Genomic DNA, 13,103 nt, shown 5'->3' with positions numbered 1-13,103 from the left:
CTATCAACAATGATAGCGGTTTGCAACACGCTCACTCTGGGTTATCAGCAATGATAGGGGTTTGCAACACGCTCGCTCTGGGTTATCAACAATGATAGGAGTTCGCAACATGCTCACTCTGGGTTATCAACAATGATAGGGGGTTGCAACACGGTCACTCTGGGTTATCAGCAATCATTGGGGTTTGCAACACGGTCATTCTGGGTTATCAAGAATGATAGGCGTTTGCAACACACTCACTCTGGGTTATTAACAATGATAGGGGTTTGCAACACGCTCGCTCCGGGTTATCAACAATGATAGGGGTTTGCAACACGGTCACTCTGGGTTATCAACAATGATATGGGTTTGCAACACACTTACTAAGGGTTATCAACAATAATAAGAGGTTTGCAACACGCTCGCTCCGGGTTATCAACAATGATAGGGGTTTGCAACACGGTCACTCTGGGTTATCAACAATAATAGGGGTTTGCAACACGCTCATTCTGGGTAATCAACAATGATAGGGGTTTGCTACACGGTCACTCTAGGTTATCAACAGTGATAGGGGTTTGCAACACGCTCACTCTGAATTATCAACAATGATAGGGGTTTGCAACACGTTCATTCTTGGTTATCGACAATGATAGGGGTTTGCAACACGCTTACTCTGGGTTATGAACAATGATAGGGGTTTGCAACACTCTCACTCTGGGATATCAGCAATGATCTAGGTTTGCAACACGCTCATTCTAGGTTATCAACAATGATAGAGGTTTGCAACACGCTCATTGTTGGTTATTAACAATGATATGGGTTTCGAACACGCTCACTCTGGTTATCAACAATGATAGGAGTTTGCAACACGCTCACTCTTGGTTATCAACAATGGTTTAGGGCTGCCTTACTGAAGTCCACATACACAATATCATGTTCATTAACATGATCTACCTCCTCAAACACCTTAGTGAAAAAAGTTAGTAAATTCGTAAGACAGGAACGCCCCTTTGTAAAACCGTACTGAGATTCATTAATCAATTTATGCCTTTTGAGATGACTACGAATTGCTACGACAGTTATTGATTCTATAAATTTTCCCACTTTTTAGGTAAGGCTTATTGGTCTGTAGTTCGAAGCTAAGGACCTGTCACCTGCCTTGCAAATAGGCATTACATTTGCCATTTTCCACTTGTCAGGTACTATGCCAGTTTGTAGTGATATATTGAAAAGATTAGACAAAGGTATGCTAAGTTCCTTTTTACATTCCTTTAACACCCTTGCAAACAGTTCATCAGGGCCTGAGGAGTTGTTAGCTTTTAATTTTTCTGTTTGTCGGAGGATCATGTCACTAGTTACCGCTATCGTGTACAGTTTATCATTATCCTGTTCTACATAATCTATTATTTCTGGAATTTCACTAGTTTCTTCCTGAGCAAAAACTGATAGGAAGTTAGAATTTAAAATTTCACATATTTCCTTATCACTGTCAGTGATCTGACCAGAGTTACTCTTAAGTGGGCCTACCTTGTCCCTAATCTTACTTCTGTATACCTAAAAGAACCCTTTTGGGTTAGTCTTTGAATCCCTTGCGACCTTAGCCTCATAATCCCTTTTTGTTTTTCTTAATCCATTTTTTGTTTCTCTCTTTAATTGAATATATTGATTTTTTTAACTGCCCATCCCCTCTTTTGATACGCCTATGTATGCCTCTCTTTTGACCAGTGAGATGTTTTAATCTATTGTTCAACCATTTGGGATCATTTTTGTTAGATGTAATTTCCCTACTCGGAACAAAAATTGTCTGGGCAGCTAGAACTATGCTCTGAAAAAGTCATATTGGCAACAAAGATCACCTACCTGAGCCATAGTCAAGACATCCCAATTTAGACCACCCAGGTAATTTTTCAGTCCCATGAAATCAGCCAAGCGAAAATCTGGGACAGAGATTTGATTGCAGTTATTCGGGTAACGCCATGATATATTGAAACTAAGTGATTTGTGATCACTTTCCCCAAGCTCATCATTAACCTTATGATTATTAACCAGCGATTCTTTGTTGGCAAGAACCAATTCAAGTAGACTGTTTCCTCTAGTTGGTTCTGTCACAAACTGTATTATAAAGCAATCCTGAACCGTATCAAGAAAGTCACTTGACTCAAGATTTCCTGTCACATTGTTCCAATCAATTTATCTAAAGTTAAAATCTCCCATTAACACAACATTTTCATATCTAGATGCCTTATGAATTTCGTCCCATAGCAGCTTACTGCACTCTCTATCAAGGTTTGGGGGCCTATAAATCACACCCAAAATTAACTTTCTACGACCCTCGAGAAACTCTAGCCAAACAGATTCTGTGTCCAATGTTTCTAATCTTATCTTGTCTATCACAGTTTAAATTATCTCTGTCATACTTCGCCAAACCACCACCCTTCCTGTTGACCCTATCAGTATGGAATAGTTTATAACCCTGTATCTTGCATTCAGAGGGCATTTCTCTATCTTTCAAGTTATAGCAGTAATATCTATATTACCTGCACTTGCAAGTAATCTTAGCTCATCTATTTTATTTCTTAGACTCCTACTATTTTATAGTAAACCTTAAGGGAGCAAGTCACTCGTTGCCCTCTACTATCTCTCTTTGTTTGTTGATCAATTGATTTGTCTTTACTAGCAACTTTATTTTGAATATTGTCTTTTAAACATATACCTGAGGTATCCTGGTTATATCTGCCATTTTCAACCCAAATACAGCAGCCTGATTGTTTCCCACAGACACCCATACCTCTATAATCTATCAGTTTAAAGTCCTATAGAAGTCGTCAGTGACCCCTTCAATCGAATTGGCTAATGCAACCACTCCAGCCCCAGAGAGATGAACCCCATCCCTTGCATGCATATCATGCTTGCCATAGAATTTGACCTAGTTATCAATGAATGGGATTGCAAATTCCTTGCAGTACCTGTCTAGCCAGAAATTTATACCAATTACCCTAGACATCCATTCATTGCCCACTCCCTTTGTAGGCAAGATGCTACATATGATTGGGATCCCTTCCTTAGACCTTATTACATCTATGGCCGACCTATACTTAACCAGCAGCTCCTGTCTCCTGCCATTCCCGATGTCATTTCCTCCAGGAATAAGACAGAAAGTGGGCTTGTTCCCATTGCCTGACATAATATTATCCAACTTGCTATGTCACCAACACCAGCTCCTGGGAGACACATCTTCTCTCTGACCTTTCTATCTCTGTTACAAAAAGCACGGTCCATATATCTTACCTGAGAATCTCCCACAATCAGAATATTCTTACCTTGACAAGCAGGGGAGTCAATGGTACCTTTAATCTCTTTAACCACTGAAGTACACTCATCCTGGAGAACAGAGAATCGATTTCTTACCTTCACATCTTCTCTATTAACCTTCTTTATCATCCTTCTTCCTGAATTGTGAAACATTTGCCACTTAAAGTGGCAAATGTTTCACTTTTTCCTCTTCACGAGCTACCACCATCCCACACTCACTCCCAAACTCATCTAGACGAAGCTTCAGCCTACTAATCTCCTCCTGAAGAAGTAGTATCTCCTTCTTCAACACTTTAACCTGAGAATTTAAAACATTACAACAAGCCATGGCGCTAGTTAACATCCCACGCTAGTCCCAGACAGCTTAGGACGAATCACAGACAGCTTAGGACGAATCCCAGACTGCTTAGGACTTGTCTTCTGCCAAAACTGTCTACCCTACGTTCAACTTGCACAGTCCTGGCTTTGTCTCTACAGATGCCTTTCTTTCCCACTACACTGTAAAATACTCCAAACTTCAGAACTCCTGTGACCTATCCTGATTCCTTTTTTCTTCATCTCTCTCTTCCCCTTTCCTCTTCCTCTTTTTTGTTTTCTTTCTTCTGCCCTGGGTATTTGTTCCTTCATTATTTTCATCCCCTCTGTGTTCTTGCTCCTACCCTCCTCTTTCTTAGTACTGGACTGACTCCACCATTACCATTACTACCTCCATCACTACTACCTACTACCTCCACTACTACTACTACCACCTCCATTACTACCTCTCTTGTCCCGTCCCTGTCTGCAGGCCTATGTATACTACCTCCTTCTCTCCTTTTCGTTAGTGTGACTTTGTAAATGGCCCAAGTCAGACCGAAACGTTGTCGTAAGCTCCTCTCTTCTATGTGTGAGTTGTTTGTGTATTGTTCCAATCACGGCATTGTGCCTTTTTTTTTGTTATTATAGATATATTTGTCTCTTTTAACCAATTTTTATTATTTGCCTTCGCCTGTATAGGGAGTGCCTTTCTCTTTCTTTTCCTTAAAGGATGTCTTGAGCATACCTCAAGTGCCACAGAGTTAATTTGTTCTAGACATAGGTTGGGATCCATGTTGCTTAGGCTATCTTCCCAATTTATGTCATTGAGGACCTGATTGACTTGGTCACCATATTCGACTGAAGTTGAATATGGTGAAGGTTCCTTCATGACTGATTACACTCTGTTGGTCTGGGGCCCTGCACATACGTGTTTGAGCCTCTATTATGCTGTGATATAAGTAAAATGCTTTTGATATTTTTGATATTTCATATCAGATCAACATTGTTAGTGGAGATGAGGTCAAGTGTATTTTCTGATCTTGTTAAATATATTATATGCTGGCTTAAGGAGAATTTGGCGCAGAGATTTAAAAGCTCATGTGTGTGCGAGTTTTCATCTGAGCTGCCTCCTGGGGTTATCTCTGCTACAGCATTATTTTCTACATTTCTACATTTTAGGTGTCTTTGGTTAAAATCCCCAAGGAGCAAGATGTTTGAGGCAGGAGCAGGAAGATTTTCCAGACAGTAGTCTATTTTCAAAAGCTGTTCCTGTAATTCTTGAGAAGTTGCATCTGGAGGCTTGTATATAACTACAATGACCAGGTTTTGGTTGTTGATCTTTAGAAGGGATCACAGTGGGACCTTCCATTGCAAGGTCCCACTGTGATTCTGCCTCCTCCTGCTTCGAATCATCTGGCTGTAGTACATAAGCCACCTGACTGACCCTATGCTGTACCTTCTACAAGAGTGATGGACTGAACACATCGATTCCAGGCTGATGGGCTGATTACCTCAATTTCTTCTCTTACCCATTTCTTCTTTGTATTGGACTGATAAAGCCACTGCATGGCGAAACGTTTCTTCAATAAAGATTCCCATATGCTTCATAAGTGTCTCAATTCTTCATTTTATAATATGTTAAAGTCTCTTGCTTAATTAATGCAGTTTTTGTTTTTTTCATTTTCAGAACAGTTTGCTACCTACGTATTGCAACCATCCAGTTGTGGTGTTACCTTGCAACTCTCCTTAGTGCTACCACAGCTGTTATTCTGTCGGGCTATTCATGCATGCATGCTCTGTGAGTGAATGTGTTGTACAAGAATACTATACAATACCGACAAGCCGAAATTAAGACACATGTGCAACATCTGGGTATCTTTATTGTAGACGTTTCGCTATCCAGTGGCTTTATCAATACAATTTCCAGGACATAATTGGAAGACAGAAGAACTATATACAGAAGATGAGGTAATCAGTCCCTTAGAGTTGGAGTTGGTGTGAAGAGCACCATAGTCATGGAGAATCTGGAGCAGAGGCAAAGAGCCTGGCGCTTATATACTAACTGTGAAGGCTTACTCAGCCCTGTAACAACTTCAGACAATATTACCAAGGCTGGCTCCTCCTTAGGAAAATTAATGAATAGAAAAAGAAATAATAATTCACAAAGATAAACACTTTATTATTTAGTAATGCAAAGATAAAACATTGAAACATGAAGGTGTATCCTACTTGAAAGAAAAATGAAAAATTAAATGAAAAATTGCCATTTGAATTCAACGCTAATATGTACAAGTAAACTGGGGTGTCTGGTTGATGTTGACACCGTCTTGTAGAAATTGTAGCTGTTACTGATGATGTGGGGGGGGGTCACAGGTGTTGGTGACAACCCAACGACGAGTTCTTCACAGAGTCTATAGCCTTGAATAGTCTGTCCAGATGATAGGAATGAAGGTTCTTCACCACTACAAAGATGAGAGGTAGTGTCCTGTGCTCAACTACAATTAATCAGGTAGGTAGATCAAAAAGTGACGTCTCATGACCTGTTTCAGTCCGTCTCCTTCAACACTTTTCTTTGGTTGGCAGATGGCCCGAGCTGTCAATCCAAGCTGGAAAGAGACAAAGTTTACCCACTGCTTTTAAGAAATCACTCTCCATGATAAGTACAATACCTAAAAGAAGTAGTGATTATCTAAAAGTCTCATGAGGAACTTAAGACTGAAAGTACTAAGTTTATTATTGGTCAAAAGAGAAGCTTTCAACCAATATATCCACTAGAATAGGAGCAGAGGCTTTTACTTACAGTTGTGCTGGGAGCTGTGAGTCGAGTGATTACTGTTTGGCCGGAGCCCCACACGTCACCTTTCAGAGTGGGGAGAAAGGGGGGGATAGTGGGAGCTAGACTTACCCTTCCTTAACAAGCAGCCGGCAATCAAACTACCGTTACCATATACTCGCTCGCTACTCCTATCTGTTGAACTTTTCCCTCACACTCCCCCATACCAAGACTTAAAGTCAAGGAGTATAAGAAGAATAGGCGAGGAAAAAGTTCTAATACGAAGTCGCGTAAGGCAACAAATCTACTGACTGTCACGACTTAACCAGTCAGAGAAATAATTGGATGAACCGTTGATATACACAATATGGAACTTAAAAGCTTGGAGTGCCAATGTCTACCTCAAGAGACGACTGTTGGTTCCCTTAAAAGTTGCTAGGTATATCAAAGGTTTGTGATCCGTCTCTAAAATAAATTCTTTTCCCAGTAAATAAAATTTAAGTTTGGAGATACCCAACACAAGGGCCAAAATTCCTTTTCTATGGTGGAGTATCTCGTTTCTGCAGGAAGAAGTTTCCGGCTTAGGAAGCATACAGGGAAGGGAGTACCATCATGGTACTGTAATAACTGCACCTAAGCCGGTACTGGAAGCATCAGTTCTTAAACAAAATGGTTTATTAATATCAGGGATCTTAAGTATAGGGTCTTTTGAGATGTTTTTAATCTCATTGAACCTTTCCCTCACACTAACGTCAGGTGGAAGGGGACATGTATCAGACGAGGGCATAGTCACTGGTAGGCAGGTTTCCCCAGCTGATCCTGAGGACATGTACATAACCTTCACAGATACGACAACTACTATTACAACTAACCCATCTCTTTGGGTAGGACCTACTTCCACTGGGGAATCCCGCCTACCATTGACTATGCCCTCATCTGCAACACGTCCCTTTTCCGCCTGACATTAGTATATAAGCGCCAGGCTTCTTGTCTTCTGCTCCAGATTCTCAATGACTATGGTGCCCTTCACACAACTCCAAGGCTGAGGGACTGATTACCTCATCTTCTGTATATAGTTCTGCTGTCTTCAAATTATGTACTGGAATTTCTACTGATACTCAATGTTTTCTTCTCCGCCATAGGAAACAACCTGGTTACCTGGAGGTTACCTGGAGGTTATTCCGGGGATCAACGCCCCCGCGGCCCGGTCCATGACCAGGCCTCCCGATGGATCAGGGCCTGATCAACTAGGCTGTTACTGCTGGCCGCACGCAGTCCGACGTACGAGCCACAGCCCGGCTGATCCGGCACTGACTTTAGGTATCTGTCCAGCTCTCTCTTGAAGGCAGCCAGGGGTTTATTGGCAATTCCCCTAATGCTTGATGGGAGGCTGTTGAACAGTTTTGGGCCCCAGACACTTATGGTGTTTTCTCTTAGTGTACCAATGGCGCCCCTACTTTTTATTGGCGGCATTTTGCATCGCCTGCCCAGTCTTTTACTTTCGTAGGGAGTGATTTCTGTGTGCAGATTTGGGACCATTCCTTCCAAGATTTTCCAAGTGTAGATTATGATATATCTCTCCCTCCTGCGTTCCAACGAGTACAAGTCAAGTGCTTCCAAGCGTTCCCAGTAGTTAAGGTGCTTGACAGAACTTATACGTGCAGTAAAGGATCTCTGTACACTCTCTAGATCTGCGATTTCACCTGCTTTGTATGGAGATGTTAATGTACAGCAGTATTCCAGCCTAGAGAGAACAAGTGATTTGAAAAGGATCATCATGGGCTTGGCATCTCTCGTTTTGAAAGTTCTCATTATCCATCCTATCATTTTCTTTGCACGTGCGATCGTGGCACTGTTGTGATCCTTGAAAGTGAGATCCCCAGACATTACTACTCCCAGGTCCCTTACATTATTTTTCTGCTCTATTGTATGGCCGGAGTCAGTAGTATACTCTGTTCTAGTTATTATCTCCTCCAGTTTTCCATAAGGGAGTAGTTGGAATTTGTCCTCATTGAACATCATATTGTTTACCGTTGCCCACTGGAAAACTTTGTTTATATCTTCTTGGAGGTTAACCGCGTCCTCAGCAGATGACAGCCTCATGCAGATCCTAGTATCATCCGCAAAGGATGATACGGTGCTGTGGTGTATATCTCTGTTTATGTCTGATATGAGGATAAGGAAGAAGATGGGGGCGAGTACTGTGCCTTGTGGAACAGAGCTCTTCACTATGGCAGCCTCCGATTTAACTCTGTTGACCACTACTCTTTGTGTTCGATTTGTTAGGAAGTTGAAGATCCATCTCCCCACTTTCCCAGTTATTCCTTTAGCACGTATTTTATGGGCTATTTCGCCATGATCGCATTTGTCAAATGCTTTTGCAAAGTCTGTGTATATTACATCTGCATTCTGATTTTCTTCCAGTGCATCCAAGGCCATGTCATAGTGATCCAGTAGTTGTGAGAGGCAGGAGCGACCTGCCCTGAACCCATGTTGCCCTGGATTGTGCAGATTTTGGGAATCCAGGTGATTTGCAATCGGTGGATAAAATCCCAAGCTCAAATACCCCACCTAATGACTACCTCACTGGCACCTTCCGAACACACTATTCCTATCTACGACCAACCCAAAAGAAGTCTCTCTTATTATTAACTCACTAAAGAACAAGGCAGGATATTTAAATACCTTACCACCCTTTATATACAAAAATGCTTCACAAGTACTTTCACCAAACATTGCAACACTCTTTAACAAATCCATTGAATCCTCTACCTTCCCTACAGTTCTCAAAATAGCGAGGGTCACCCCGACATATAAAGGAGGTCAAGCAGACTTGAATAACTTTAAGCCAATATCCAACTTACCCCTTCTCTCTAAAATCTTTGAAAAATTAATTCATAAGCGAATCTATTCATACCTCATCTCCCACAACATACTCAACCCTTGTCAGTTTGGCTTCAAGCCTAATGAAAATACGAATGATGTTATTATACACATGCTTGAACAAATATACACTGCACTAGAGAAAAAAGAAGTCCCATTGGGGATCTTCAGTGACTTACGTAAAACATTTGATACAGTTGACCATGATTTGTTGCACATAAAATTATCACACTATGGTGTACGAGGGCACTCTTTCAACTACCTAAAGTCATACCTCAGCAACAGAAGCCAATATGTGTACACAAATGGAGCAAACTCTTCCACACAGCCAATTACAGTTGGTGTCCCACAGGGAAGTGTCCTTGGCCCTCTTCTCTTTCTCATTTACTTAAACGATCTACCAAATGCATCACAACTGCTCAAACCAACACTATTTGTAGATACACCACATACGTCTTCTCTCACCAAAGCCCAGTCATACTAGCCAATACTGTAAATACCGAATTACAGAAAATATCTACCTGGATGATGATTAACAAGCTTTCTCTCAAAATTGACAAAACCTGCTTCATTCAGTTTGGGAACAGAACTACAGATGTTCCTCTTAACATAATGATTAACGGATCACCTATCACAAAGCTCACAGAGGGAAAATTCTTTGGAATCCACCTTGATAATAGACTCAAATTTCAAACACTTGTACATTAAATTTCCAAGAAAATCTCCAAGACTGTAGGTATACTATCGAAGATACGGTAGTATGTTCCACAATCAGCTCTCTTGGCCCTATATCACTCACTCATTTACCCCTATCTCACCTATGGAATCTGTACATGGGGCTCAACTACAATAAATCATTTGAGACCATTAATTACCCAAACAAAAGGCTGCAGGAATAATGTTAACAAATTCCCACTCAAGGCAACATACTCCCCTAATATTCAAAACTCTAAACTTTCTCACCGTAAAAGACATCCGTACTTATTATTGTGCCTACTACATATATAGAACGCTAAACTCGGATATAAACCCTCCCCTCAAACTTCTCCTTACCAACCTCAACAGAACACATGACCATAACACAAAGCACAGATCACTCTTTGATGTTCCCCATGTCCATCTCACACTATGTAAAAGTTCGATGCGCATAAAAGGCCCAAAAATCTGGAATTCATTACCCCTTGAATATAAAAGAAACACTCTCTGTTTATCAATTCAAGACTCTTCTTAAAACAACTTATTCACCCACAACTAGATAAATACTGAATAACTGTATCTCATGAATGTATAACCTGTGATCCTATCAAACTACGTTTTTTAATTACATTACCTAATAAAATACTCCACTCTTCTCCATTCCGATGAATGCACAGTTACTCATCTAATGTCCATATGACCTGTTTCCTGCACTATAAATCATTGATTTTATTCGATTTGATCGGATTATTAAATTGTATGACTTCATTTAGTATATTGATCATTTTGTTATATGTGAGGGAAAAGTTCAACAGATAGGAGTAGCGAGCGAGTATATGGTAATGATAGTTTGATTGCCGGCTGCTTGTTAAGGTAGGGTACGTCTAGCTCCCGCTATCCCCCTCCTTTTTCCCCCACCCCAAAAGGTGACGTGTGGGGGTTCCGGCCAAACAGTAATCACTCGACTCACAGCTCCCAGCACAACTGTAAGTACAAGCCTGCTCCTAGATGTTTTGATAATCACCAAGTCTTTCAGGTATTGTGCTTATCATGGAGAGTGATTTCTTAAGCAGTGGGTAACCTGTCTCTCTTTCCAGCTTGGAATGACAGATCGGGTCACCTGCCAACCAACGAGAAGTATTGAAGGAGAAGGACTTTTGCAAAGGTCCGGAGACATCACATGTTGGATCTAACTACATGATTAAATGTAGGCGACAGCAGACCATAACCCCTCATCTTTGTAGTGGTAAAGAATCTGTTTTCCTGTCATCTGGACTGACTATACAAGGCTATAGACTCTGTGAAGAACTAGCTGTTGGGTTGTCATCAACACCTGTGACCCCCCCCCACATCATCAGTAATGGCTACACTTTCTACAAGACGGTGTCAACCTCCACCAGACACCCCAGTATACTTGTACATATTAGCATTGAATTCAAATGTCACTTTTTCATCTCATTTTTCTTTTCTTTTTTTTCAAATAGGATACACCTTCATGTTTCACTGTTTTATTTTTGTATTAATAAATAATTAAGTGTTTATCTTTGTGAATTATTATTTCTTTTTCTATTCATTAATTTTCCTGAGGAGGAGCGAGCCTTGGTAATACTGTTTGAAGTTGTTACAGGGCTGAATAAGCCTTCACAAGTGGCGACCTTGCCAGGATCAACTCGACTGAATCAAGATTCAACTCCATCTCAAATCTACCATTGGAACTTCAACGCCGCATACCACAGACGGTTACCACCAGCTATGAGTAATCATTCTTTATGGTAGGACTACAGTACATGTATTTAAAAGATTTGGTGATTGCTGTAGTCTCAATTTATTGTAAGTCAAGTCAAGGCAGGATATACTAGTTAATTCTGCCACCTATTTTTGTGAGCTTCAAACGATTTGGAGGATTAGACTCTAGGGACCCGAGATTTTCCAGTGACAATTTGTTTCATTGAGCTCTTTTTTATATCAAGGGAACTGTCGTAGGACACTCTTGATTTGTTGGTGAGAAGATTGGATGGTGAAGGGACCCCATTCTACTTACTGTTTGCTCGGAGCCGGCATAGAACCCTACGTTTTCATTAATACATATTGTTTAATCGAAGCAGGGATTGAGCCCTCTGGTTTATTTACAGTTTGAGCGGAGCAGGAATTAAACCCTCCATTTTCTTTGATACCCATTTCATTTTCCCCAGGTAGTTTAAGTTATTCTTGCAGGTATGGAGGAATGCCAGTTTTGGATGAATGCTGGAAGAAAGTTAGGAATAACAGAAAAATTTAGAATCCTTCATTAGTGCTAAAATCCAAGAAAGAATTGAAAAGGAGAGAGAGAGAATCGAAAGAGAAGAGGAAAAGAAGAGATAGAGAATCGAAAGAAAAGAGGAAAAGGAGAGAGAGAGAGAATCGAAAGAGAAGAGAAAAGGGAGAGAGAAAGAATAGAGAGAGAAAGCCACGAAAGACAGTTAAAAAGAGAAAGAGAGGATAAAAAGGAGATAGATCGAATTGAACGAGAAAGCAAAGAAAGACAGTTAGAAAGAGAGAAGACAAAAAGGAGCGTGATACACTTGATCATGAGGAGAGAGCTGAAGTACGTGAGGAACAAGTTAAATTAAGACAACTTGAGGAAACAGCAAAGGATAGAGAAGTTGAGGAAAGCGCTAGAGAACATGAGTTAAGAGAGAGAGAAAAGGATCGCGAGCTCGAAAAATCTCGCCTTGAATTAGAGAATAAAAAGTTAACTCTTACACAACAACAATTAGAGGAAGGAGTAATGGAACAACGTGCAGTCAGTGCACATATTCCATCACCTAATTTACCTCCCTTCACAGAGGGGGAAGACATAACTTCATACATTATCAGGTTTGAAAATACTGCTACCCTCTGTGAATGGCCAGCTGATACCTGGGCTACCAGGTTAGGAATGTTATTTTCTGATACAGCTTTGAATATCTATGCAACTTTGTCGCAGGATATCATATGTAATTATAACCTACTGAAGAAGGCAATCCTTAAAGCATATCAAAAAAAACACAAATTCTTACAGGAAAGACTTCAGGTATGCCACCTTACAGCCTGGCCAAAACTTTCAGCAGTTACAGGTAACACTCTTTCTTTTGTTCGACTTTTGGATAGAGAGTTCAGGAATTGATCACAGTTATGAATCTCT

General features: G+C 40.6%; 1 protein-coding gene across 3 annotated transcripts in view; it reads right to left on the bottom strand.

Moving 5' to 3' along the window:
• Positions 1-13,103, bottom strand: part of LOC138850954 (tyrosine-protein phosphatase Lar-like) — a 654,087-nt gene that overhangs the window by 431,192 nt on the left and 209,792 nt on the right. Inside the window, exon 8 of one of the 3 annotated variants that reach the window (XM_070104395.1) lies at positions 5,848-6,194. The exons of the other annotated variants lie outside the window; for them this stretch is intronic. Within the exon in view, the coding sequence (XP_069960496.1) occupies positions 6,148-6,194 (47 nt within the window). The 3' untranslated portion in view covers positions 5,848-6,147. Of the gene's footprint in view, positions 1-5,847; positions 6,195-13,103 lie in introns of those variants that run through there. 3 annotated transcript variants of the gene reach the window in all.

The sequence above is a fragment of the Cherax quadricarinatus genome, chromosome 91, assembly GCF_038502225.1.
Source record: "Cherax quadricarinatus isolate ZL_2023a chromosome 91, ASM3850222v1, whole genome shotgun sequence".
Taxonomy (NCBI): domain Eukaryota; kingdom Metazoa; phylum Arthropoda; class Malacostraca; order Decapoda; family Parastacidae; genus Cherax; species Cherax quadricarinatus.
This window is presented reverse-complemented; position numbering and strand designations above follow the sequence as displayed.